Genomic DNA, 25,142 nt, shown 5'->3' with positions numbered 1-25,142 from the left:
CCTTCCTGGAATCAATCCTGGAATTAATCCTGGGATCAATCCTGGAATTAATCCTGGAATCAATCCTGGAATTAATCCTGGAATCAATCCTGGGATCAATCCTGAAATCCTTCCTTCCTTCCTGGGATCAATCCTGAAATCAATCCTGAAATCAATCCTGAAATCCTTGCTGGGATCAATCCTGGGATCCTTTCTGGGATTAATCCCGGAATTAATCCTGATATCGATCCTGGAATCCTTCCTTCCATCCTGGGATCAATCCTGGAATCCTGGGATCAATCCTGGAATTAATCCTGGGATCAGTCCTGACTTCCTTCCTCGCTGGGATTGATCCTGGGATCGATCCTGGAATCAGTCCTGGGATCCTTCCTGGAATTAATCCTGGAATCAATCTGGGAATCAATCCTGAAATCCTTCCTTCCTTCCTGGAATTAATCCCGGAATTTATCCTGAAATCCTGGGATCCTTCCTGGAATTAATCCTGGGATTAATCCTGAAATCCTTCTTTCCTTCCAGGGATCCATCCTGGGATCCATCCTGGAATCAATCCTGGAATCAATCCTGGGATTGATCCTGGAATTAATCCTGGAATTAATCCTGGAATTAATCCTGGGATCAATCCTGGAATCAATCCTGGGATCAATCCTGGGATCCATCCTGGAATTAATCCTGGAATCAATCCTGAAATCTATCCTGAAATCTTTCTTTTCTTCCTGGGATCAGTCCTGGGATCAATCCTGGGATCAATCCTGGAATCAATCCTGGAATTAATCCTGGGATCCTTCCTGGAATCAATCCTGGAATCCTTCCTTCATTCCTGGAATCAATCCTGGGATCCATCCTGGAATCAATCCTGAAATCAATCCTGAAATCCTTCCCTGCATCCTGGGATGCATCCTGAAATCAATCCTGAAATCAATCCTGGAATCAATCCTGAAATCAATCCTGGAATTAATCCTGGAATTAATCCTGGAGTCCTTCTTTCCTTCCTGGGATCAATCTTGGAATTAATCCTGGAATTTATCCTGAAATCTTTTCTTCCTTCCTTCCTTCCTGGAATTAATCCTGGGATCCATCCTGGGATCCTTCCTGGAATCAATCCTGGAATTAATTCTTCCCTTCCTCAATTCTTTCTTCCTTGATTCCCTTCCTTTTCCCACCATAAAACCCCAGGATTTTTTGCCCTCACCAGGTGATTTTTCTCCCATAAAACCCCAGGAATTTTTGCCCTAATCAGGTGTTTTCCCTCCTATAAAAACCAGATTTTTTTTCCCTAAATATGTGTTTTTCCTCCTGTAAAAATGCAGCAATTTTTGCCCTAAAGGTGTTTTTCCTCTCATAAAAACAGATTTTTTTTTTGCCCTAAACAGGTGTTTTTCCTCCCATAAAACAGATTTTTTTTTTGCCCTAAACAGGTGTTTTTGCTCCCATAAAAACCAGATTTTTTTTACCCTAAACAAGTGTTTTAGGGGATTATTGGGGGATATTTGGGGGATTTTTGGGGAACATTTGTGGGATTTTTGAGGGATATTTGAGGGATCTTTGGGGAACATTTGAGGGATATTTGGGAGATATTTGAGGAAGATTTGGAGGATTTTTGGGAAACATTTGAGGCAGTTTTGGGGAATATTTGAGGCAGTTTTGGGGAACATTTGGGACATTATTTGGGACATTTTTGGGGCGCTTCCCCTGCTCTGCCCCACCCCGGGCGCGGCTCTGCCGGGTTCAGAGCTGGAATTTGCCAACACCCTGAGGCACCTGCAGCTCCCCAAAATCCAAATTCTGAATTTCCTGCAGCTCCCCAAAATCCAAATTTCTGAATTTCCTGAGGCACCTGCAGCTCCCCCAGACCCAAATCCTGAATTTCCTGCAGCTCCCCCAGACCCAAATTCTGAATTTCCTGAATTTCCTGCAGCTCCCCCAGACCCAAATTCTGAATTTCCTGAATTTCCTGCAGCTCCCCAAACCCAAATTCTGAATTTCCTGAATTTCCTGCAGCTCCCCCAGACCCAAATTCTGAATTTCCTGCAGCTCCCCCAGACCCAAATTCTGAATTTCCTGAATTTCCTGCAGCTCCCCCAGACCCAAATCCTGAATTTCCTGAATTTCCTGCAGCTCCCCCAGACCCAAATCCTGAATTTCCTGAATTTCCTGCAGCTCCCCCAGACCCAAATCCTGAATTTCCTGAATTTCCTGCAGCTCCCCAGACCCAAATTCTGAATTTCCTGCAGCTCCCCCAGACCCAAATTCTGAATTTCCTGAATTTCCTGCAGCTCCCCCAGACCCAAATTCTGAATTTTCTCAGCTGGCCAGGGGAGCTCTGAGGATCCTGCCTGGAATTTCTTCCCAAAAATCCCAGCCCAGAGCCCAATAAGGGCAAGGAATGAGGAGAATTCGCTGCTGGGGCCTCCCATGGGAGTGGCAAACAGCAAAAACAGCCAAAAAAATAATAAAATAATAACAGGAAAAATATCCCAAAAATCCAAAAAATAAACAGCAAAAAACATCCAAAAAACAATAAAAAAATAACGGCAAAAACATCCCCAAAATAAAAAAAATAAACAGCAAAAACAGCCAAAAAAACAGTAAAAAATAACTGCAAAAAATCCCAAAAATCCAAAAAATAAACAGCAAAAACATCCAAAAAACAATAAAAAATAACTGCAAAAATATCCCAAAAATCCAAAAAATAAACAGGAAAAACATCCAAAAAACAATAAAAAATAACTGCAAAAATATCCCCAAAAAATCAAAAAAATAAACAGGAAAAAACATCCAAAAAACAATAAAAAATAACTGCAAAAATATCCCAAAAATCCAAAAAATAAACAGCAAAAAACATCCCCAAAAATCCAAAAAATAAACAGCAAAAACATAAAAAAATTCCAAAAAATAAACAGCAAAAACATCCCAAAAAATCCAAAAAATAAACAGGAAAAACATCCAGAAAAACAGCAAATATCCCAAAAAAATTAAAAAAAAACCAACAGCAAAAACATCCAAAAAACAAAAAAAAATAACTGCAAAAATATCCCAAAAATCCAAAAAATAAACAGCAAAAACATCCAGAAAACCAGTAAAAAATAACTGCAAAAACATCCCAAAAAATAAAAAAAATAAAAAGGAAAAACATCCAAAAACAATAAAAAATAACTGCAAAAATATCCAAAAAATCCAAAAAATAAACAGCAAAAACATCCAAAAAACAATAAAAAATAACTGCAAAAATATCCCAAAAAATCAAAAAAATAAACAGCAAAAACATCCAGAAAAACAGCAAATATCCCAAAAAAATTAAAAAAAAACCAACAGCAAAAACATCCAAAAAACAACAAAAAAGAACTGCAAAAATATCCCAAAAATCCAAATACCAAACAGCAAAAAACATCCAAAAACCAACAAAAAATAACGGCAAAAATATCCCAAACAATCCAAAAAATAAACAGCAAAAACAGCCAAAAAAACAGTAAAAAATAACTGCAAAAAATCCCAAAAATCCAAAAAATAAACAGCAAAAACATCCAAAAACAACAACAAATATCCTAAAAAAATTAAAAAACCAACAGCAAAAACAGCCAAAAAACAGCAACAAACATCCAAAAAAATTAAAAAATAAACAGCAAAAACACCCAAAAAATCCAAAAAATAAACAGCAAAAACACCCAAAAAATCAAAAAAATAAACAGCAAAAAAAATTTCAAAAAACAACAGCAAACATCCCCCAAAAAATAAAAAAATAAACAGCAAAAACACCCAAAAAATCCAAAAAATAAACAGCAAAAACAACCAAAAAACAACAGCAAATATCCCAAAAAATTTAAAAAATAAACAGGAAAAACACCCAAAAAATCCAAAAAATAAACAGCAAAAACAACCAAAAAACAACAGCAAACATCCCCAAAAAATTTAAAAAATAAACAGCAAAAACAGCCAAAAAAAATCCAAAAAACAACAGCAAACATCCCAAAAAAATAAAAAAAACCCAGCAAAACCACCCAAAAAAATTCAAAAAACAACAGCAAAAATATCCAAAAAAATCCAAAAAAAACCAGTAAAAATATAAAAAACCAACAGCAAAAATGTCCAAAAACCAGCAAAAATATCCATAAAAACAACAGCAAAAACATTAAAAAAATCCAGTAAAAATATCCAAAAAAAGGTAAAAATATTTTAAAAAATTACAGCAAAATTATCCCAAAACCCAACATTTTATTCCTGATTTTTAGTTTTTTTTCCCTCAACATTTTACTCATTTTCCCCAAAATTTTGCTCCTTTTTCCCAAATTTTGCCCTTTTTCCCTGATTTCTGGGTGACCTGTCTGACTTTATTTTTTAATTTTTTATTTATTTTATTTTATTCTATTTTATTTTATTTTATTTTATTTTATTTTATTTTATTTTATTTTATTTTATTTTATTTTATTTTGTTTATTTTATTTTATTTTATATTTTATTTTATTCTATTTTGTTTTATTTTATTTTATTTTATTTTATTTTATTTTATTTTATTTTTTTAAAATTTATTTTTATCTGTTTTATCTCCCATTTTCCCACATTTTTTTGCCCACTTTTTGCAGATTTTGGATCATTTTCCCTGATTTCAGGATGATTTTTCTTTCTTTTTTTTTTTCTTTAATTTCTTTAATTTCTTTTATTTTTATTTTATTTGACTTTATTTTATTTATTTTGTTTTATTTATTTTACTTTATTTTATTTTATTTATTTTATTTATTTTTAGATTTAATTTTATTTATTTTTAAATTTTATTTTAATATTTTATTTTGTGTTATTTATTTTATTTTATTTCCCATTTTCCTCGATTTTTTGCCCACTTTTTACAGATTTTGAATAATTTTCCCTGATTTCAGGATGATTATTTTATTTTATTTTATTTTGTTTATTTTTAAATTTTATTTTATTTTATTTTGTTATTTTATTTTATTATTTTATTTTATTTTATTTTATTTTATTTTATTTTATTTTATTTTATTTTATTGTATCATTATTTATTTTATTTTATTTTATTATTTTTTTTTTATTATTTTATTTTATTTTATTTTATTTTATTTTATTTTATTTTATTTTATTATTTTATTTTATTTTATTTCCCATTTTCCCACATTTTTTTGCCCACTTTTTTCAGATTTTGGATCATTTTCCCTGATTTATGGGTGACTTTTCTTACTTTATTTTTTAATATTTTATTTTATTTTATTTTATTATTATTTATTATTTTTTATTTTATTTTATTATTTTATTTTATTTTATTATTTTATTTTATTTTATTATTTTATTATTTTATTTTTTAATATTTTATTTTATTTTATTTTATTTTATTATTTTATTTTATTTTATTTTATTTTATTTTATTATCTTTTATTTCCCATTTTCCCCGATTTTTTGCCCACTTTTTCCAGATTTTGAATCATTTTTCCTGATTTTTGGTGACTTTTCTTACTTCATTTTTTAATGTTTTATTTTACTTTATTTTATTTTTGTTTATTTTATTTTATTTTATTTTATTTTATTATTTTATTTTATTTATTTTATTTTATTTTATTTTATTTTATTTTATTTTATTTTATTTTATTTTATTTTATTATTTTATTTTATTTTATTTTATTTTATTTCATTTTATTTTATTATTTTATTTTATTTTATTTTATCTTATTTTATTTTATTCTCTTTTATTTCCCATTTTCCCACATTTTTTTGCCCACTTTTTTCAGATTTTGGATCATTTTTCCTGATTTATGGGTGACTTTTCTTACTTTACTTTTTAATATTTTATTTTATTTTATTTTATTATTATTTATTATTTTTTATTTTATTTTATTATTTTTTATTTTATTTTATTTTATTTTATTTTATTTTATTTTATTTTATTGTTTTATTTTATTTTATTTTATTTTACTTTATTTTATTTTATTTTATTTTATTATTTTATTTTATTTTTTATTTTATTTTATTTTATTTCCCATTTTCCCACATTTTTTTCCCCACTTTTTGCAGATTTTGAATCATTTCCCCCAATTTTTCCTCCTCTTCCCCTCTGCTCCCCCTTCCTGCCCCGTTAATGATGTTAATTAATTATGTTAATTACGTTAATTATGCAAATGCCCTTAATTAACCCCGCTCACAGCCACGCCTGGCTGGGTTTTTATTCCCTCTGGAATTTTCTTTCAGCCCCATTTTGGGAATTTGGGCCATGGGGGAAGCAATTAATGAATTCATTAATTAATGTCCTAACGAGCTCAGAGCTGCGATTGGGGGTGAAAAAAAACCCAAAAACCACCTGGAATTGTCCCAAAAATGACCCAAAAATGTCCCAAAAATGACCCAAAAATGACCCAAAAATGACCCAAAAATGACCCAAAAATGACCCAAAAATGACCCAAAAATGACCCAAAAATGGCCCAAAAATGACCCAAAAATGACCCAAAAATGATCCAAAAATGACCCAAAAATGTCCCAAAAATGACCCAAAAATGGCCCAAAAATGACCCAAAAATGTCCCAAAAATGACCCAAAAATGACCCAAAAATGACCCAAAAATGTCCCAAAAATGACCCAAAAATGTCCCAGAAATGTCCCAAAAATGACCCAAAAATGACCCAAAAATGACCCAAAAATGAGCAAATCCAGGAGGAATTTTGGGGATCAAACTCACAGATTTTAGGGGTGAAAATTCAGTTTTTTTCCAGATTTTAGGGGTGGAAATTCAATTTTTTTCAAGATTTTAGGGGTGGAAATTCTGTTTTTTTTTCCCAGATTTTGTGGGTGGAAATTCAGTTTTTTTTGAGATTTTAGGGGTGGAAATTCAATTTTTTTCCAGATTTTAGCGGTGGAAATTGAATTTTTTTCAAGATTTTAGGGGTGGAAATTCTGGTTTTTTCAAGATTTTAGGGATGGAAATTCAGTTTTTTTCCCCAGATTTTAGGGGTGGAAATTCCATGTTTTTCCCAGATTTTGTGAGTGGAAATTCAATTTTTTTCCAAGATTTTAGGAGTGGAAATTCAGTTTTTTTCCAGATTTTAGGGGTGGAAATTCAATTTTTTCCCAGATTTTAGGGGTGGAAATTCAGGTTTTTTCCCCACATTTTGTGGGTGAAAATTCAATTTTTTTCAAGATTTTAAGGGTGGAAATTCAGGTTTTTTCCAAGATTTTAGGGGTGGAAATTCAATTTTTTCCCAGATTTTAGGGCTGGAAATTCAATTTTTTTCCAGATTTTAGGGGTGGAAATTCAGTTTTTTTCCAGATTTTAGGGGTGGAAATTCAGGTTTTTTTGAGATTTTAGGGGTGGAAATTCTGGTTTTTTCAAGATTTTAGGGGTGGAAATTCTGGTTTTTTCCCCAGATTTTAGGGGTGAAAATTCAATTTTTTCCCAGATTTTAGGGGTGGAAATTCAGGGTTTTTTGAGATTTTAGGGGTGGAAATTCTGGTTTTTTTCCCAGATTTTAGGGGTGGAAATTCAATTTTTTTCAAGATTTTAGGGGTGGAAATTCAGGTTTTTTTCCCAGATTTTAGGGGTGGAAATTCAATTTTTTTCCAGATTTTAGGGGTGGAAATTCAGGTTTTTTCTGAGATTTTAGGGGTGGAAATTCAATTTTTTCCCAGATTTTAGGGGTGGAAATTCAGGTTTTTTTTGAGATTTTAGGAGTGGAAATTCAGGTTTTTTTCCCAGATTTTAGGGGTGGAAATTCAGGTTTTTTGAGATTTTAGGAGTGGAAATTCTGGTTTTTTTCCCCAGGTTTTAGGGGTGAAAATTCCATGTTTTTCCCAGATTTTAGGGGTGGAAATTCCATGTTTTTCCCCGATTTTGTGGATATAAATTCCATGTTTTTCCCACATTTTGTGGATGTAAATTCCATGTTTTTCCCACATTTTGTGGATGTAAATTCCATGTTTTTCCCACATTTTGTCTATGTAAATTCCATGTTTTTTCCCCAATTTCAGGGATAGAAATTCCATATTTTTCCCACATTTTGTGGGTGTAAATTCCATGTTTTTCCCAGATTTTGTGGATATAAATTCCATGTTTTTTCCCCAATTTCAGGGATGTAAATTCCATGTTTTTCCCAGATTTTGTGGCTGTAAATTCCATGTTTTCCCCACATTTTGTGGGTGTAAATTCCATGTTTTTTCCTCAATTTCAGGGATAGAAATCCCATGTTTTTCCCACATTTTGTGGATGTAAATTCCATGTTTTTCCCAGATTTTGTGGCTGTAAATTCCATGTTTTTCCCACATTTTGTGGGTGTAAATTCCGTGTTTTTTCCCCAGTTTCAGGGATAGAAATTCCATGTTTTTCCCACATTTTGGGGATGTAAATTCCATGTTTTTCCCAGATTTTGTGGATGTAAATTCCATGTTTTTCCCCAATTTCAGGGATAGAAATCCCATGTTTTTCCCACATTTTGTGGCTGTAAATTCCATGTTTTTCCCACATTTTGTGGATGAAAATTCCATATTTTTCCCAGATTTTGGGGATGTAAATCCCATGTTTTTCCCTGATTTTGTGGCTGTAAATTCCATGTTTTTCCCCCATTTTGTGGCTGTAAATTCCATGTTTTTCCCACATTTTGTGGATGAAAATTCCATGTTTTTCCCAGATTTTAGGGATAGAAATTCCATATTTTTCCCCACATTTTGTGGATATAAATTCCATGTTTTTCCCAGATTTTGGGAGGGGTTCCCCCGTCCCAGCCCCCTCCCGACACAATGCCTGGAAAACGCCTCGGCCGCGGTTCCGTGGGAAGGAAATTCCAGAGGCCGGGGCGGAATCTCCTTTTTTAGCCATTTCTGGGAGTTGTTTGTGGCCAGGGAAAGTCAGGATTGATCCCAAATTTTATCCCCAAAGGTCCCAAATCCCGGGGCTGGGGGGCATCCCCTGCACAGAAATTCGGGATTTATCCCAAATTTTATCCCCAAATCCCCCAAATCCCGGGGCTGGGGGGCAGAGCTGGGATTGCCCAGCACAGAAATTTTTGGGGTTTTTAGGGGAATGAGTTCGGGGAGGGATTTGGGGTTTGCAGGGGAAGGGGAAGGGACCCTGGAGAGGGATCTGAGAGGGATCTGAGCAGGATCTGAGCTGGATCTGAGCGGGATCTGAGCTGGGTCTGAGCTGGATCTGAGTCTGATCTGAGCTGGATCTGAGCTGGATCTGAGCTGGATCTGAGCTGGATCTGAGTCTGATCTGAGCGGGATCTGAGTCTGATCTGAGCTGGATCTGAGCTGGATCTGAGCTGGATCTGAGCTGGATCTGAGAGGGATCTGAGCTGGGTCTGAGCTGGATCTGAGAGGGATCTGAGCAGGATCTGAGCTGGATCTGAGTCTGATCTGAGCGGGATCTGAGTCTGATCTGAGCTGGATCTGAACTGGATCTGAGCTGGATCTGAGAGGGATCTGAGCTGGATCTGAGAGGGATCTGAGCTGGATCTGAGTCTGATCTGAGCGGGATCTGAGCAGGATCTGAGCTGGATCTGAGAGGGATCTGAGTCTGATCTGAGCAGGATCTGAGCTGGATCTGAGAGGGATCTGAGTCTGATCTGAGCTGGATCTGAGTCTGGATCTGAGCTGGATCTGAGTCTGATCTGAGCTGGATCTGAGTCTGGATCTGAGCTGGATCTGAGCAGGATCTGAGTCTGATCTGAGCTGGATCTGAGCTGGATCTGAGTCTGATCTGAGCTGGATCTGAGCAGGATCTGAGTCTGATCTGAGCTGGATCTGAGCTGGATCTGAGCGGGATCTGAGTGTGATCTGAGCAGGATCTGAGTGGGATCTGAGCTGGATCTGAGTCTGGTCTGAGCAAGATCTGAGTTGGGATCTGAGAGGGATCTGAGTCTGATCTGAGTCTGAGCTGGATCTGAGCAGGATCCGAGTGGGATTTGAACTGGATCTGAGTCTGATGTGAGCAGGATCTGAGAGGGATCTGAGCGGATCTGAGCAGGATCTGAATCTGATCTGAGTCTGAGCTGGATCTGAGCAGGTCTGAGAGGGATCTGAGTCTGATTTGAGTGGGATCTCAGTCTGATCTGAGCAGGATCTGAGTGGGGATCTGAGCAGGATCTGAGCTGGATCTGAGCTGGATCTGAGTCTGATCCGAGCGGGGTCTGAGTGGGATCTGAGAGGGATTTGAGTCTGATCTGAGCAGGATCTGAGCAGGATCCGAGCAGGATCTGAACGGATCTGAGCAGGATCTGAGTCTGATCTGAGCGGGATCTGAGAGGGATTTGAGTCTGATTTGAACTAGATCTGAGCAGGATCCAAGTAGGATCTGAGTGGGGTCTGAGTCTGATCTGAGCAGGATCTGAATCTGATCTGAGTCTGAGTGGGATCTAAACTGGATCTGAGCAGGATCCGAGCAGGGTCTGAGCAGGATCCAAGCGGGATCCGAGTGGGATCTGAGCAGGATCTGATCGGGATCTGAGCAGGATCCGAGTGGGATTTGAGTCTGATCTGAGCAGGATCTGAGCTGGATCCGAGCAGTGCTGGGGTGATTCAGGCCCAACTCCGTGTGCCGTGGCGCTTTACCGATGTTGGCAGTGCCGGTGTTGGCAGTGCCGGTGTTGGGGTTGGTTGGTGGTGCTGGTGTCAGTGTTGGCTTTGCTGGTGTTGGTTGGTGGTGCTGCTGTTGGGGTTGCCGGTGTTGGTGGTGCCAGTATCAGTGTTGCCAGTGCTGGCGGTGCCGGTGTTGGCTTTGCTGGTGTTGGTTGGTGGTGCTGCTGTTGGGGTTGCCGGTGTTGGTGGTACTGGGTTGACAGTACCGGGTTGCTGGTGTCAGGGTTGTCAATGTTTTCTTGGCAGTACCGGTGTCAGGATTACCGGTACCGGCAGTATCAGTGTCAGGGTTACCGGTGCTGATGGTGCCGGTGTCGGTGTTGCTGGTACCGGTGTTTATTGGTGTTGCTGGTACCGGTGTCAGGATTGTCAGTGTTTGTTTTCATTGACAGTGCTCATGTCAGGGTTACCAGTGCTGATGGTGCCGGTGTTTGTCGGTGGTACCGGTGTCAGGGTTGTCAGTGTTTGTTTGCATTGACAGTACTCATGTCGGGGTTACCGGTGCTGACGGTGCCAGTGCCAGGGTTACCGGTGCTGCTGTCAGGGTTACCGGTGCCGCGCCCGGCCACGCCTGGCACAGGCACGCACGGGCCTGGCCCCGCCGGCCAAAGTCCCGGCACCGCCCAGAGCCGCCCTCAGTCGTCAGCGCCGCCGCCCCAGAACCGAACCCAAACCTGGGATTGCCCCGGGACAGAACAGAACCCAAACCTGGCACTGCCCTGGGACAGAACAGAACCCAAACCTGGCACTGCCCCAGGAATCCAGAACAGAACCCAAACCTGGGATTGCCCCAGGACAGAACAGAACCCAAACCTGGGATTGCCCCAGGACAGAACAGAACCCAAACCTGGGATTGCCCCAGGACAGAACAGAACCCAAACCTGGGATTGCCCCAGGACAGAACAGAACCCAAACCTGGCACTGCCCTGGGACAGAACAGAACCCAAACCTGGGATTGCCCCAGGACAGAACAGAACCCAAACCTGGGATTGCCCCAGGAATCCAGAACCGAACCCAAACCTGGCACTGCCCCAGGACAGAACAGAACCCAAACCTGGGACTGCCCTGGGACAGAACAGAACCCAAACCTGGCACTGCCCCAGGAATCCAGAACAGAACCCAAACCTGGGATTGCCCCAGGAATCCAGAACAGAACCCAAACCTGGGATTGCCCTGGGAGCCCAGAACAGAACCCAAACCTGGCACTGCCCTGGGACAGAACAGAACCCAAACCTGGGATTGCCCCAGGAATCCAGAACAGAACCCAAACCTGGCACCGCCCTGGGAGTCCAGAACAGAACCCAAACCTGGCACTGCCCCAGGACAGAACAGAACCCAAACCTGGCACTGTCCTGGGACAGAACAGAACCCAAACCTGGCACTGCCCCGGGACAGAACAGAACCCAAACCTGGGATTGCCCCAGGAATCCAGAACAGAACCCAAACCTGGCACTGCCCTGGGACAGAACAGAACCCAAACCCGGCACTGCCCCAGGACAGAACAGAACCCAAACCTGGCACTGCCCCAGGACAGAACAGAACCCAAACCTGGCACTGCCCTGGGACAGAACCAAACCCAAACCTGGCACTGCCCCGGGACAGAACAGAACCCAAACCTGGCATTGCCCCGGGACAGAACAGAACCCAAACCTGGCACTGCCCCGGGACAGAACAGAACCCAAACCTGGCACTGCCCTGGGACAGAACAGAACCCAAACCTGGCACTACCCTGGAACCCAGAACCAAACCCAATCCTGGGGTGTTCTGGGCAATCCCCACAGCCCAGTCCCGGGTTGGGGCAGACACAGATCCCTGGGGGAGGTTCCTGATCCCAAAATCTGCCCCAAAAGCTCCACAGTGACTGGAGCTGGGGGTTGTGGGATTGGGCATTCCCAGTGGGTCAGTGGGGATTGTTCCTGCTGGGATCAATAACTTGGGATCATTCCCAGTGGGATCAGTGGGGATCATTCCCAGTGGGATCAGTGGGGATTGTTCCTGCTGGAATCAATGGGATCATTCCTGCTGGGATCAACAATCTGGGATTATTCCCAGTGGGATCAATGGGATCATTCCCAGTGGGATCAATGGGATCATTCCCAGCAGGATCAATAACTCAGGATCACAATCAGTGGGATCAGTAACTTGAGATCATTCCCAATGGGATCACTCCCAGTGGAATCCATCCCCGATTTCCCCCAACCCCAAACCCCGCACCCCAAATCCAAACTCAAACCCCAAACCCTGAACCCCAAACCCCAAACCCTGCACCCCAGACCCCAAATCCCAACCCCGACCCCGCGCTGACGCCGCTGTGGCCCCGCAGACGTTCACGGCCTGGTGCAATTCCCACCTGCGCAAGGCGGGCACGCAGATCGAGAACATCGACGAGGATTTCCGGGATGGGCTCAAGCTGATGCTGCTGCTCGAGGTCATCTCAGGTCAGGCCTGGGCCCCGAACCCCTGGGATCCTTCTGCTGGGCCCAAAACCCCGAACGGGACCCAGAACCCCTGAACGGGGCCCAGAAACCCCAAACAGAGCCCAGAAACCCCAAACTGGGCCCAGAAACCCCAAACTGGGCCCTGAATCCTTAAACTGGGCCCAGAACCTCCAAACTGGGCCCAGAACCCCCAAACTGGGCCCAGAAACTCCAAACAGGGCCCAGAAACCCCAAACTGGGCCCAGAAACCCCAAACTGGGCCCAGAAACCCCAAACGGGCCCCAAAAACCCCAAACTGGGCCTAGAATCCTTCAGCTGGGCCCAGAAACCCCAAACCCATTGCCCCAGCCCCAGAGCCCTTAGGCCTGACTCAAATCCTTTATCCCAGCCCCAAACCCTTTATCCCAGGCAAACCCCTTTAACCCTGGCCCAGATCCTTTATTCCAACCCCAAAGCCCTTAGGCCTGACCCAGACCCTTAGGCCTGACCCCGAGCCCTTAGGCCTGACCCCAAGCCCTTAGGCCTGACCCAGAGCCCTCAGGCCTGACCCAGAGCCCTTAGGCCTGATCCCAAAGCGCTCAGGCCTGACCCAGACCCTCAGGCCTGACCCAAAGCCCTTAGGCCTGACCCCGAGCCCTTAGGCCTGACCCCAAACACTCAGGCCTGACCCCAAGCCCTCAGGCCTGACCCCAAGCCCTTAGGCCTGACCCAAAGCCCTCAGGCCTGACCCCGAGCCCTTAGGCCTGACCCCAAGCCCTTAGGCCTGACCCAGAGCCCTTAGGCCTTACCCAAAGCCCTTAGGCCTGACTCCGAGCCCTTAGGCCTGACCCAGACCCTTAGGCCTGAGCCTGGTGCCGTTGCAGGGGAGCGGCTGCCCAAGCCGGAGCGGGGCAAGATGAGGGTGCACAAGATCAACAACGTCAACAAAGCCCTGGACTTCATCGCCAGCAAAGGGGTCAAGCTCGTCTCCATCGGGGCTGAGGGTGAGGGATCCGCTGGGATCCACTGGGATCCGCTGGGATCTACTGGGAACTGCTGGGATCTGCTGGGGATTGGGGCTGTTTCCCCTGGGATCTCCCTGTGGGATCAGGGCTGTTCCCTGTGGGATCCCTGTGGGATCAGGGCTGTTCCCTGTGGGATTGGGGCTGTTCCCTGTGGGATCCCTGTGGGATCAGGGCTGTTCCCTGTGGGATCAGGGCTGTTCCCTGTGGGATCTCCCTGTGGGATTGGGGCTGTTCCCTGTGGGATCTCCCTGTGGGATCAGGGCTGTTCCCTGTGGGATCAGGGCTGTTCCCTGTGGGATCTCCCTGTGGGATCAGGGCTGTTCCCTGTGGGATCAGGGCTGTTCCCTGTGGGATCCCCCTGTGGGATCAGGGCTGTTCCCTGTGGGATCAGGGCTGTTCCCTGTGGGATCCCTGTGGGATCAGGGCTGTTCCCTGTGGGATCTCTGTGGGATCAGGGCTGTTCCCTGTGGGATCTCCCTGTGGGATTGGGGCTGTTCCCTGTGGGATCTCCCTGTGGGATTGGGGCTGTTCCCTGTGGGATCCCTGTGGGATCAGGGCTGTTCCCTGTGGGATTGGGGCTGTTCCCTGTGGGATCTCCCTGTGGGATCAGGGCTGTTCCCTGTGGGATCCCTGTGGGATCAGGGCTGTTCCCTGTGGGATCCCTGTGGGATTGGGGCTGTTCCCTGTGGGATCCCTGTGGGATCAGGGCTGTTCCCTGTGGGATCAGGGCTGTTCCCTGTGGGATCTCCCTGTGGGATCAGGGCTGTTCCCTGTGGGATCTCCCTGTGGGATCAGGGCTGTTCCCTGTGGGATCTCCCTGTGGGATCAGGGCTGTTCCCTGTGGGATCCCTGTGGGATCAGGGCTGTTCCCTGTGGGATCTCCCTGTGGGATCAGGGCCGTTCCCTGTGGGATCTCTGTGGGATCAGGGCTGTTCCCTGTGGGATCTCTGTGGGATCAGGGCTGTTCCCTGTGGGATCTCCCTGTGGGATCAGGGCTGTTCCCTGTGGGATTCCTGTGAGATCAGGGCTGTTCCCTGTGGGATCCCTGTGGGTTTGGGGCCGTTCTCTGTGGGATCTCCCCCAGGATCTCCCCAGGGCTGGGCAGGCCCTGCTGGCAGTGGCTCCTGGCAGGGGCTGTGGCTGTGGCTGTGGCTGTGGCTGTGGCTGTGGCTGTGGCTGTGGCTGTGGTTCCTGTCAGTGGTTCCTGGCAGTGTCTCCTGTCAGTTCCTCCTGGCAGGGGCTGTGGCTGTGGCTGTGGCTGTGGTTCCTGGCAGTGTCTCCTGGCAGTTCCTCCTGGCAGGGGCTGTGGCCAGGCCGGTTTGTTGGGCTGGATCCGCGGCAATCCCCGGGGAGGCTCCGCGTGCCCCGAGCCAAGCGAGTCCCGACCGGCCCCGGAGCCGCCCGGCGCCTGCCCCCGTGCCAGGAATTCCCAAAACCACACAAACAAGGGCTGGGGCTGCTGGAGGCACCCTTGGGAATGTTGATGGCATCAGGATGAGGAGCCTGAGGTTCCTCCCCCCTCCCTGCTTCCTTCCCTGTGGGATTTGTGGTTTTTCAGGATCGTTTCCAGCCCAAGCAATCCCAGGATTCTGTATTTGTGTTGATCCAGGAATTTTTGGGATCTGTAATTCCAGCATCCACAGTTCCAGCCTCCCCTAATCCCAGGACCCCATAACTTTGTGTTGTAATGCCCCCCAAACCCAGGATCCCCTAATTCCCACATCCCATTACTGTAGGATTCCCTAATTAATTCCATTAATTATGGGATCCCATAATTTTTTTACTCCACCATTGCAGGAGGCTCTGCCTCCCCCAGTTTGGGAATTCCCAGCTGGAATTGCTGACCCTGGGGTGTTTTCCCTGCAGAGATCGTGGATGGGAACGCCAAGATGACGCTGGGCATGATCTGGACGATCATCCTGCGCTTCGCCATCCAGGACATCTCCGTGGAAGGTAACGGGGTCTGCCCCGGGGCCCTGGGGCTGTGGGATCTGCTCCTGGAACTGTGGGATCTGCCCCTGGGGCCCTGGGGCTGTGGGGTGTGTCCCTGGGAATGTGGGATCTGCCCCTGGAACTGTGGGATCTGCCCCTGGGGCCCTGGGGCTGTGGGGTGTGTCCCTGGGGCTGTGGGATCTGCCCCTGGAACTGTGGGATATGCCCCTGGGGCTGTGGGATCCATCCCTGGGGCTGTGGGATCTGCCCCTGGGGCTGTGGGATCTGCCCCTGGGGCTGTGGGATCTGCCCCTGGAACTGTGGGATATGCCCCTGGGGCTGTGGGATCCATCCCTGGGGCTGTGGGATCTGCCCCTGGGGCTGTGGGATCTGCCCCTGGGGCTGTGGGATCTGCCCCTGGAACTGTGGGATCTGCCCCTGGGGCTGTGGGATCTGCCCCTGGAACTGTGGGATCTGCCCCTGGAACTGTGGGATCTGCCCCTGGGGATGTGGGATCTGCCCTGGGGCTGTGGGATCCACCCCTGGGGATGTGGGATCTGCCCCTGGGGCTGTGGGATCTGCCCCTGGGGCTGTGGGATCTGCCCCTGGAACTGTGGGATCTGTCCCTGGGGCTGTGGGATCTGCTCCTGGAACGGTGGGATCTGCTCCTGGAACTGTGGGATCCACCCCTGGGGCTGTGTGATCCACCCCTGGCATTGTGAGATGTGTCCCTGGGGCTGTGGGATCCACCCCGGGGGCTGTGGGATCTGCTCCTGGGGCTGTGGGGTCTGCCCCTGGGGATGTGGGATCTGCCCCTAGAACTGTGGGATCTGTCCCTGGGGCTGTGGGATCTGCTCCTGGAACTGTGGGATCCACCCCTGGGGCTGTGGGATCTGCCCCTGGAACTGTGGGATCTGCCCCTGGAACTGTGGGATTCACCCCTGGGGCTGTGGGATCTGCCCCTGGAACTGTGGGATCTGCCCCTGGGGCTGTGGGATCTGCCCCTGGAACTGTGGGATCCACCCCTGGGATTGTGGGTGTGCCCCTGGAACTGTGGGATCCATTATCAGGATCCATCCCTGGAACTGTGGGATCCATCCCCAGGATCCACCCCCGGGATCCCTCCCCGGGATCCATCCCCGGGATCCCCCCGATCTCTGATCCCTGTTCCCGCAGAGACCTCGGCCAAGGAGGGGCTGCTGCTCTGGTGCCAGCGCAAAACGGCTCCGTACAAGAACGTCAACGTGCAGAACTTCCACATCAGGTCCTTCCTCCTCCTCCTCCTCCTCCTCCTCCTCCTCCTCCTCCTCCTCCTCCTCCTCCTCCTCCTCCTCCTCCTCCTCTTCCCCTTCCCCAAACTCCTCAGGGCAGGCTGGGCTCAGGCAGGCTCACAATTCCCAAATTCCCTGCACATTCCTGGGCTCTGATCCCCATTTTCCCTGCACATTCCTGGGCTCTGATCCCCATTTTCCCTGTGCATTCCTGGGCTCTGATCCCCATTTTCCCTGCACATTCCTGGGCTCTGATCCCCATTTTCCCTGCACATTCCTGGGCTCTGATCCCCATTTTCCCCATGGATTCCTGGGCTCTGATCCCCATTTTCCCCATGGATTCCTGGACTCTGATCCCCATTTTCCCTGTGCACTCCTGGGTTCTGATCCCCATTTTCGCTGTGCATTCCTGGGCTCTGATCCCCATTTTCCCTGCACATTCCTGGGCTCTGATCCCAATTTTCCCTGCACATTCCTGGGCTCTGATCCCCATTTTCCCTGCACATTCCAGGGCTCTGATCCCCATTTTCCCTGTGCATTCCTGGGCTCTGATCCCCATTTTCCCCATGGATTCCTGGGCTCTGATCCCCATTTTCCCTGCACATTCCTGGGCTCTGATCCCCATTTTCTCTGCACATTCCTGGGCTCTGATCCCCATTTTCCCTGCACATTCCCGGACTCTGATCCCCATTTTCCCAGTGCATTCCTGGGCTCTGATCCCCATTTTCCCTGCGCATTCCTGGGCTCTGATCCCCATTTTCCCTGCACATTCCTGGGCTCTGATCCCCATTTTCCCTGCACATTCCTGGGCTCTGATTCCCATTTTCCCTGTGCATTCCTGGGCTCTGATCCCCATTTTCCCTGCACATTCCAGGGCTCTGACCCCCATTTTCCCTGTGCATTCCTGGGCTCTGATCCCCATTTTCCCCATGGATTCCTGGGCTCTGATCCCCATTTTCTCTGCACGTTCCTGGGCTCTGATCCCCGTTTTCTCTGCACATTCCTGGGCTCTGATCCCCATTTTCCCTGCACATTCCTGGGCTCTGATCCCCATTTTCCCTGTGCATTCCTGGGCTCTGATCCCCATTTTCCCTGCACATTCCTGGGCTCTGATCCCCATTTTCCCCATGCATTCCTGGGCTCTGATCCCCATTTTCTCTGCACATTCCTGGGCTCTGATCCCCATTTTCCCCATGCATTCCTGGGCTCTGATCCCTGTTTTCCCACAGCTGGAAGGACGGGCTGGCCTTCAACGCCCTCATCCACCGGCACCGCCCGGAGCTGATCGAGTACGACAAGCTGCGGAAGGTAAATCCCCCCTTTCCCAGGAAAACCCCGGGAATTCCAGGAACTGCTGACCCACAGAGCCTCTCCTCCCCCAGGATGATCCTGTCACCAACCTCAACAACGCCTTTGAGGTGGCTGAGAAGTACCTGGACATTCCCAAGATGCTGGATGCCGAGGGTAAGTCTGGAATTCCCTGGAATTCCCTGGGATCTCTTCCAGGCCCTGGCTGGAATTCCTGGCAATCCTGGAGGGAACTGCTGCTTTAACCTGAGTTTTTTCTGTTTAGCACCAATTCCCACCTGCCCAGGTGGATTTATCCAGGATTTGGGATCCTCAGAGCGGGATTCTGCCAGGGATATCCCCCCCAGTTTGTTCCCAGTTTAACCAGTACAGCCATGTGGATTCTGTAGTTCCAGGGTCCATTAAAAACCCTGGATCCAACAGTTCTGTGATCCCACAGTTCTCAGGTCCTGTAACCCCAGGACTCCTAAAGTCTGGAATTACCCAATCCAGGGATCCCACAATCCAGGGATCCCACAATTCTTGGATCCCACAATTCTCAGACATCACCACCAGGATCCCCCATAATTCCAGGATCCTGCTGCTCCCACAGTTCCAGGATTCCCACAGCCCACAGAGGGAATTCCATAATTCTTTGATTCCAGGAGCACAGAACTCCCAGGACTCCAGAGTTGTACAACCCCACAATTCCAGCATCCCACAAATCTGGGATTCCCTTTTTCTGGGATCCCAGGATTCTCAGATTTCATTATTCCAGGACTCCAGCATCCCACAGTTCCAGCATCCCACAAGTCCTGGACATTTCAATTCCAGGACCCCTCAATTCTTTGATCCCACAATTCCAGGACCCCATAACTCTTGGATCCCTCAATTCCAGGACCCCACAACTCTTTGATCCCTCAATTCCAGGACCCCACAACTTTTGGATCCCTCAATTCCAGGACCCCTGAATTCCAGGACCCCACAATTCCAGGACCCCTCAACTCTTTGATCCCTCAATTCCAGGACCGCTCAATTCCAGGACCCCTGAATTCCAGGACCCCACAATTCCAGGACCCCACAACTCTTTGATCCCTCAATTCCAGGACCTCTCAATTCCAGGACCCCACAACTCTTGGACCCTTTAATTTCAGGACCCCACAATTCCAGGACCTCTCAATTCCAGGACCCCACAACTTGTGGATCCCTCAATTCCAGGACCCCACAACTCTTGGATCCCTCAATTCCAGGACCCCACAATTCCAGGATCCCACAACTCCAGGATCCCACAACTCTTGGATCCCTCAATTCCAGGTCCCCGCAACTCTTGGACCCTTTAATTCCAGGACCCCACAACTCTTGGATCCCTCAATTCCAGGACCCCACAATTCCAGGACCCCACAACACTTAGATCCCTCAATTCCAGGACCCCATAACTTTTGGATCCCACAGTTCCAGGACCCCACAATTCCAGGACCCCACAATTCCAGAACCCCTCAATTCTTTGATCCCACAATTCCAGGATCCCTCGATTCCAGGACCCCACAACTCTTGGACGCCACAGCTCTTGGATCCCTCAATTCCAGGACCCCACAACTCTTGGATCCCTCAATTCCAGGACCCCTCAATTCCAGGACCCCACAACTCTTTGATCCCTCAATTCCAGGACCCCACAATTCCAGGACCCCACAACTCCAGGATCCCAAAATTCCAGGACTCCACAACTCATGGACCCCCCAATTCCAACACCCACAGAGGCTCCTCCCAACCTCCCCCTGATTTTCCCCACCCAGCGCCGCCCCGTGGATCCCCCAGGATTTGGGAGCAGCATTCCCATTCCCCAGGCTCAGCCCCGTTCCCCGGTGCGTTCCCGGTTTGCGTTCCCAGTCTGTCCCAGTTTAACCGGTGCGGTTCCTCGCAGACATCGTGAACACGGCGCGGCCGGACGAGAAGGCCATCATGACCTACGTGTCCAGTTTCTACCACGCCTTCTCCGGGGCCCAGAAGGTACCGGGAGCGTCCGGCCCCGCCCGGGCCTTCCTCCCGGCCCTTCCTCCTCCTCCCCTCCTCCTCCTCCTCCTCCTCCTTCTGGAATTTTCTCTGGGCTCTCACGCTCGCTTCTCTTGCAGCCACGGCCGCTGTCGCTCGGGGAGGGGCTCTGGGGTCGCTCCCAGCTGGCTCATGAGGGGTTAAATCTGCCTGGCATTGCCAGATCTGGGGGAAATCCATGAGAGATCCGTGGGAAATCCATTGGAATCCATGGGAAATCCATTGGAATCCATGGGAAATTAATGGGAATCCATGGAAAATCCATGGGAATCCATGAGAAATCCATTGGAATTCATGGGAAATCCATGGGAAATTAAAGGGAATCCATGAGCAATCTGTGGGAATCCATGGAAAATTAGTGGGAATCCATGAGAAATCCATGGGAATCCATGGGAAATTAAAGAGAATCCATGAGCAATCTGTGGGAATCCATGGAAAATTAGTGGGAATCCATGAGAAATCCATGGAAAATCCATTGGAATCCATGGAAGATTAATGTGAATCCATGGAAAATTAGTGGAAATACATGGGAAATTAATGAGAATCCATGGAAAATCCATTGGAATCCATGGAAAATGGGAATCCATGGGAAATTTGTAGGAATCCATGAGAAATCCATTGGAATCCATGGAAGATTAATGTGAATCCATGGGAAATTAATGTGAATCCATGGAAAATTAGTGGGAGATCCATGGAAGATTAATAGGAATCCATGGGAATCTGTGAGAAATCTGTGGGAATCCATGAGAAATCTGTTGAAGTCCATGGGAAATTAATGGGAATCCATGGAAAATTAATGGGAATCCATGAGAAATCCGTTGGAATCCATGGGAAATTAATGGAAATCCATGGAAAATTTGTGGGAATCCATGGGAAATTAATGAGAATCCATGGAAGATCCATGGGAAATCCATTGGAATCCATGGAAAATGGGAATCCATGGGAAATTAGTGGGAATCCATGGGAAATCCATTGGAATCCATGGAAAATTAATGGGAATCCATGGGAATCATTGGAAATCCGTGGGATTCCATGGAAATCCATTTGAAATTAATAGGAAAAATCCATGGATATCCATGGGAAATCCATGGGAATCCACAGGAATCCATGGGAAATTAATAGTAAATCCATGGGAATCCACAGAATTCCATAGGAAAATTTTAAAAACCCATAAAAAACCAGTGGGAAATGCTGCCCCACTGGCACAGAAATCCGTGTGGGCGCTGAGCAGCGAGGCCAAGGCAGAGGCAGCCCCAGGAGCCAGCCCAGGGGGCAGCCCCACCCCAGGATGTGGGCTTTGGGGGATTTTTGGGATTTTTTGGGATTTTTGGGTGCTGCTGGCGCTGGCCCCGTGCTCTCCCCGCTCTCTGCCCTCGCAGACATCGTGGGCACGCTGCGGCCCGACGAGAAGGCCATCATGACCTACGTGTCCTGCTTCTACCACGCCTTCTCCGGGGCCCAGAAGGTGAGGGGGGGCTGCTGGGGCCTGGGGCTGCCAGCTGGGATCTGCTGGGAGCTGGGATCTGCCTGGGATCAGGGATCTGCAAGCTGGGATCTGCTTGGGAGCTGGGATCTGAAATCTGGGATCTGCTTGGGAGCTGGGATCTGAGCTCTGGGATCTGCTGGGAGCTGGGATCTGAAATCTGGGATCTATGATCTGAGCTCTGGGATCTGCCTGGGAGCTGGGATCTGCCAGCTGGGATCTGCCTGGGAGCTGGGATCTGCTAGGATCAGGGATCTGAGCTCTGGGATCTGCCTGAGATCTATGATTTGAGCTCTGGGATCTGCCTGGGAGCTGGGATCTGCAAGCTGGGATCTGCAAGCTGGGATCTGAAATCTGGGGTCTATCTAGGATCTGAAATCTCGGCTCTGGGATCTGCACTCTGGGATCTGCCTGGGCTCTGGGATCTGCAAGCTGGGATCTGGGATCTGCCTGGGATCAGGGCTCTGAAATCTGGGGTCTATCTAGGATCTGAAATCTGGGCTCTGGGATCTGCCTGGGCTCTGGGATCTGCAAGCTGGGATCTGCCTGGGAGCTGGGATCTGCCTGGGATCAGGGATCTGAAATCTGGGGTCTGCAGTCTGGGGTCTGCCTGGGGTCTGCAAGCTGGGATCTGTTTGGGATCTGGGATCTGAGATCTGCAATCTGGGGTCTGCCTGGGGTCTGTTTAGGCTCTGGGATCTGCCTGGGATCTGTGATCTGAGCTCTGGGACCTGCCTGGGCTCTGGGATCTGAAATCTGGGATCTGAAATCTGGGCTCTGGGATCTCTTTGGGATCTGAGATCTGCCTGGGATCTGAGATCTGAAATCTGGGATCTGAAATCTGGGGTCTGCCTGGGGCCTGCCAGCTGGGATGTGCCTGGGATCTGGGATCTGCAATCTGGGGTCTGTTTGGGATCTGGGGTCTGCCTGGGATCAGGGATCTGAGCTCTGGAATCTGTTTGGGATCTGGGATCTGCCTGGGATATGCAATCTGGGCTCCAGGATCTGTTTGGGATCCAGGATCTACCTGGGATCTGAGATCTGGAGTCTTGAAATCTGGGATCTCCCTGGGATCTGCACCCTGGTATCTGAGCTCTGGGATCTCCCTGGGCTCTGGGATCTGCCTGGGATCAGGGATCTGCAATCTGGGATCTGCAATCTGGGACCTACCTGGGATGTGGAGTCTGAAATCTGGGATCTGTTTGGGCTCTGGGAATCTGAAATCTGAGCTCTGGGATCTGCACTCTGGGATCTGGGATCTGTTTGGGATCTGGGATCTGCAATCTGAGCTCTGGGACCTGCCTGGGATCTGTTTGGGATCTGGGATCTGCAATCTGGGCTCTGCCTGGCTGCTGCTCTGCTTGCCTTGGGCTCGGGGCAGTTGGGGCTTGGCTTCCTCAGGGTCCTTCCTGTGCTCCCTTCCTCATTCCCTTCTTTTATTCCTTCCTTTTCTCTTTATTCCATTCTTTTTTCTCTTTATTCCCTTCCTTTTCCCTTCCTTTTATCCCTTTCCCTTTCCTGTATTCCCTTACTCATTCCCTTCTTTTATTCCCTTTTTTTCTGCTTTATTCACTTCCTTTTTCTGCTTTATTCCCTTCCTTTTCTCTTTATTCCCTTCCTTTCCCCTTTCCTTTATTCCCTTCTTTCCCTCCCTTCCTTTTCCCCGTTTTCCTTTATTTGATTTACCAATTTCCTTCATTGATTTCCTTCATTTATTTCCTTCATTCATTTGCTTCATTTATGTATTTTATTTATTTCCTTTATTATTTTCCATTAATAATTTCCTTTATTAATTTCCTTTAATAATTTCCTTTAAAAATTTCCTTTAATAATTTCCTTTAAAAATTTCCTTTAATAATTTCCTTTAATAATTTCCTTTAATTAATTTTCCTTTATTTATTTTCTTTCTTGATTTCCTTCCCCCGGCTCTGGATTTTTCCTCCTCCCCAGCTCCTCCTCCTCCTCCTCCTCCTGGATTCCTGCTCTGCTTCCCACCCAGGTACCTTCAGCCTCCTCCTCCTCCTCCTCCTGGGGCTGGGATCAGGATTGGGATCAGGATTTGGGATCAGGATTTGGGATCAGGATTTGGGATCAGGATTTGGGATCAGGATTGGGGTCAGGATTTGGGGTCAGGATTTGGAGTCAGGATTTGGGATCAGGATTTGGGATCAGGATTGGGATCAGGATTTGGGATCAGGATTGGGATCAGGATTGGGATCAGGATTTGGGATCAGGATTTGGGTCAGGATTTGGGATCAGGATTGGGATCAGGATTGGGATCAGGATTTGGGATCAGGATTTGGGGTCAGGTTCGGGGTCAGGCCCTTTTTTTCCTTTTTTCCCCTTTTTTATTTCAACTTTTCTTTTTGTTTCCTCCCCATTTTTTCCTCCTTTTTTTCCCACCTTTCCCCTTTTTTTCCTCCTCTCACTTTCCCTTTTTCCTCTTCTCCCACATTTCCCTTCTCCTTGTTGTTCTGTTTTCCTGCTCCTCGTGTTCTCCTCTCTCTTTTTCCTTTTCCTCCCTCTTTTCTCATTCCCCCTTTCCCTGGGGCTGGGGGTGTCCCTGACCCCCCTTTCCCATTCCCATTCCCCATTTCCCATTTCCCAATTTCTCTATTTCTTATTCCATATTTCTCATTCCCAATTCCCCAATTCCCAATTTCCCCATTCCCAATTTCCTTATTTCTTGTTCCATATTTCCCATTCCCAATTTCCCATTCCTCCATTCTCAATTTCCAATTTCCATTCCCATTCCCCATTCCCATTCCCCATTTTCATTCCCAATTCCCAATTCCCCAATTCCCATTCCCAATTCCCAATTTCCATTCCCACTTTTCCAAATTCCCAATTTCCCAATTTCCCATTCTCCCATTCCTCCATTCCCATTCTCAATCTCCAATTCCCATTCCCATCCCCAATTCCCAATTCCCAATTCCCCCATTCCCAATTCCCATTCCCATTCCCAATTCCCAATTTCTTAATTCCCCCATTCCCATTCCCATTCCCAATTCCCAATATTCCAATTCCCATTCCCATTCCCATTCCCAATTTCCATTCCCAATTTCCATTCCCAATTCCCATTCCCAATTCCCAATTCCCCAATTCCCCATTTCCCAAT

General features: G+C 46.9%; 1 protein-coding gene across 1 annotated transcript in view; it reads left to right on the top strand.

Moving 5' to 3' along the window:
• Positions 1-25,142, top strand: part of LOC117009673 (alpha-actinin-4-like) — a 50,285-nt gene that overhangs the window by 3,782 nt on the left and 21,361 nt on the right. Inside the window, exons 2-8 of the mRNA XM_033083987.1 lie at positions 12,884-12,998; positions 13,862-13,981; positions 15,869-15,955; positions 17,111-17,198; positions 18,435-18,513; positions 18,588-18,669; positions 21,921-22,006. Of these exons, the coding sequence (XP_032939878.1) occupies positions 12,884-12,998; positions 13,862-13,981; positions 15,869-15,955; positions 17,111-17,198; positions 18,435-18,513; positions 18,588-18,669; positions 21,921-22,006 (657 nt within the window). The remainder of the gene's footprint in view (positions 1-12,883; positions 12,999-13,861; positions 13,982-15,868; positions 15,956-17,110; positions 17,199-18,434; positions 18,514-18,587; positions 18,670-21,920; positions 22,007-25,142) is intronic.

Source organism: Catharus ustulatus, chromosome 34 (genome assembly GCF_009819885.2).
Source record: "Catharus ustulatus isolate bCatUst1 chromosome 34, bCatUst1.pri.v2, whole genome shotgun sequence".
NCBI lineage: Eukaryota > Metazoa > Chordata > Aves > Passeriformes > Turdidae > Catharus > Catharus ustulatus.
Note: the sequence above shows the minus strand (reverse complement) of the source record. Positions and strands in the feature narration are given on the sequence as shown.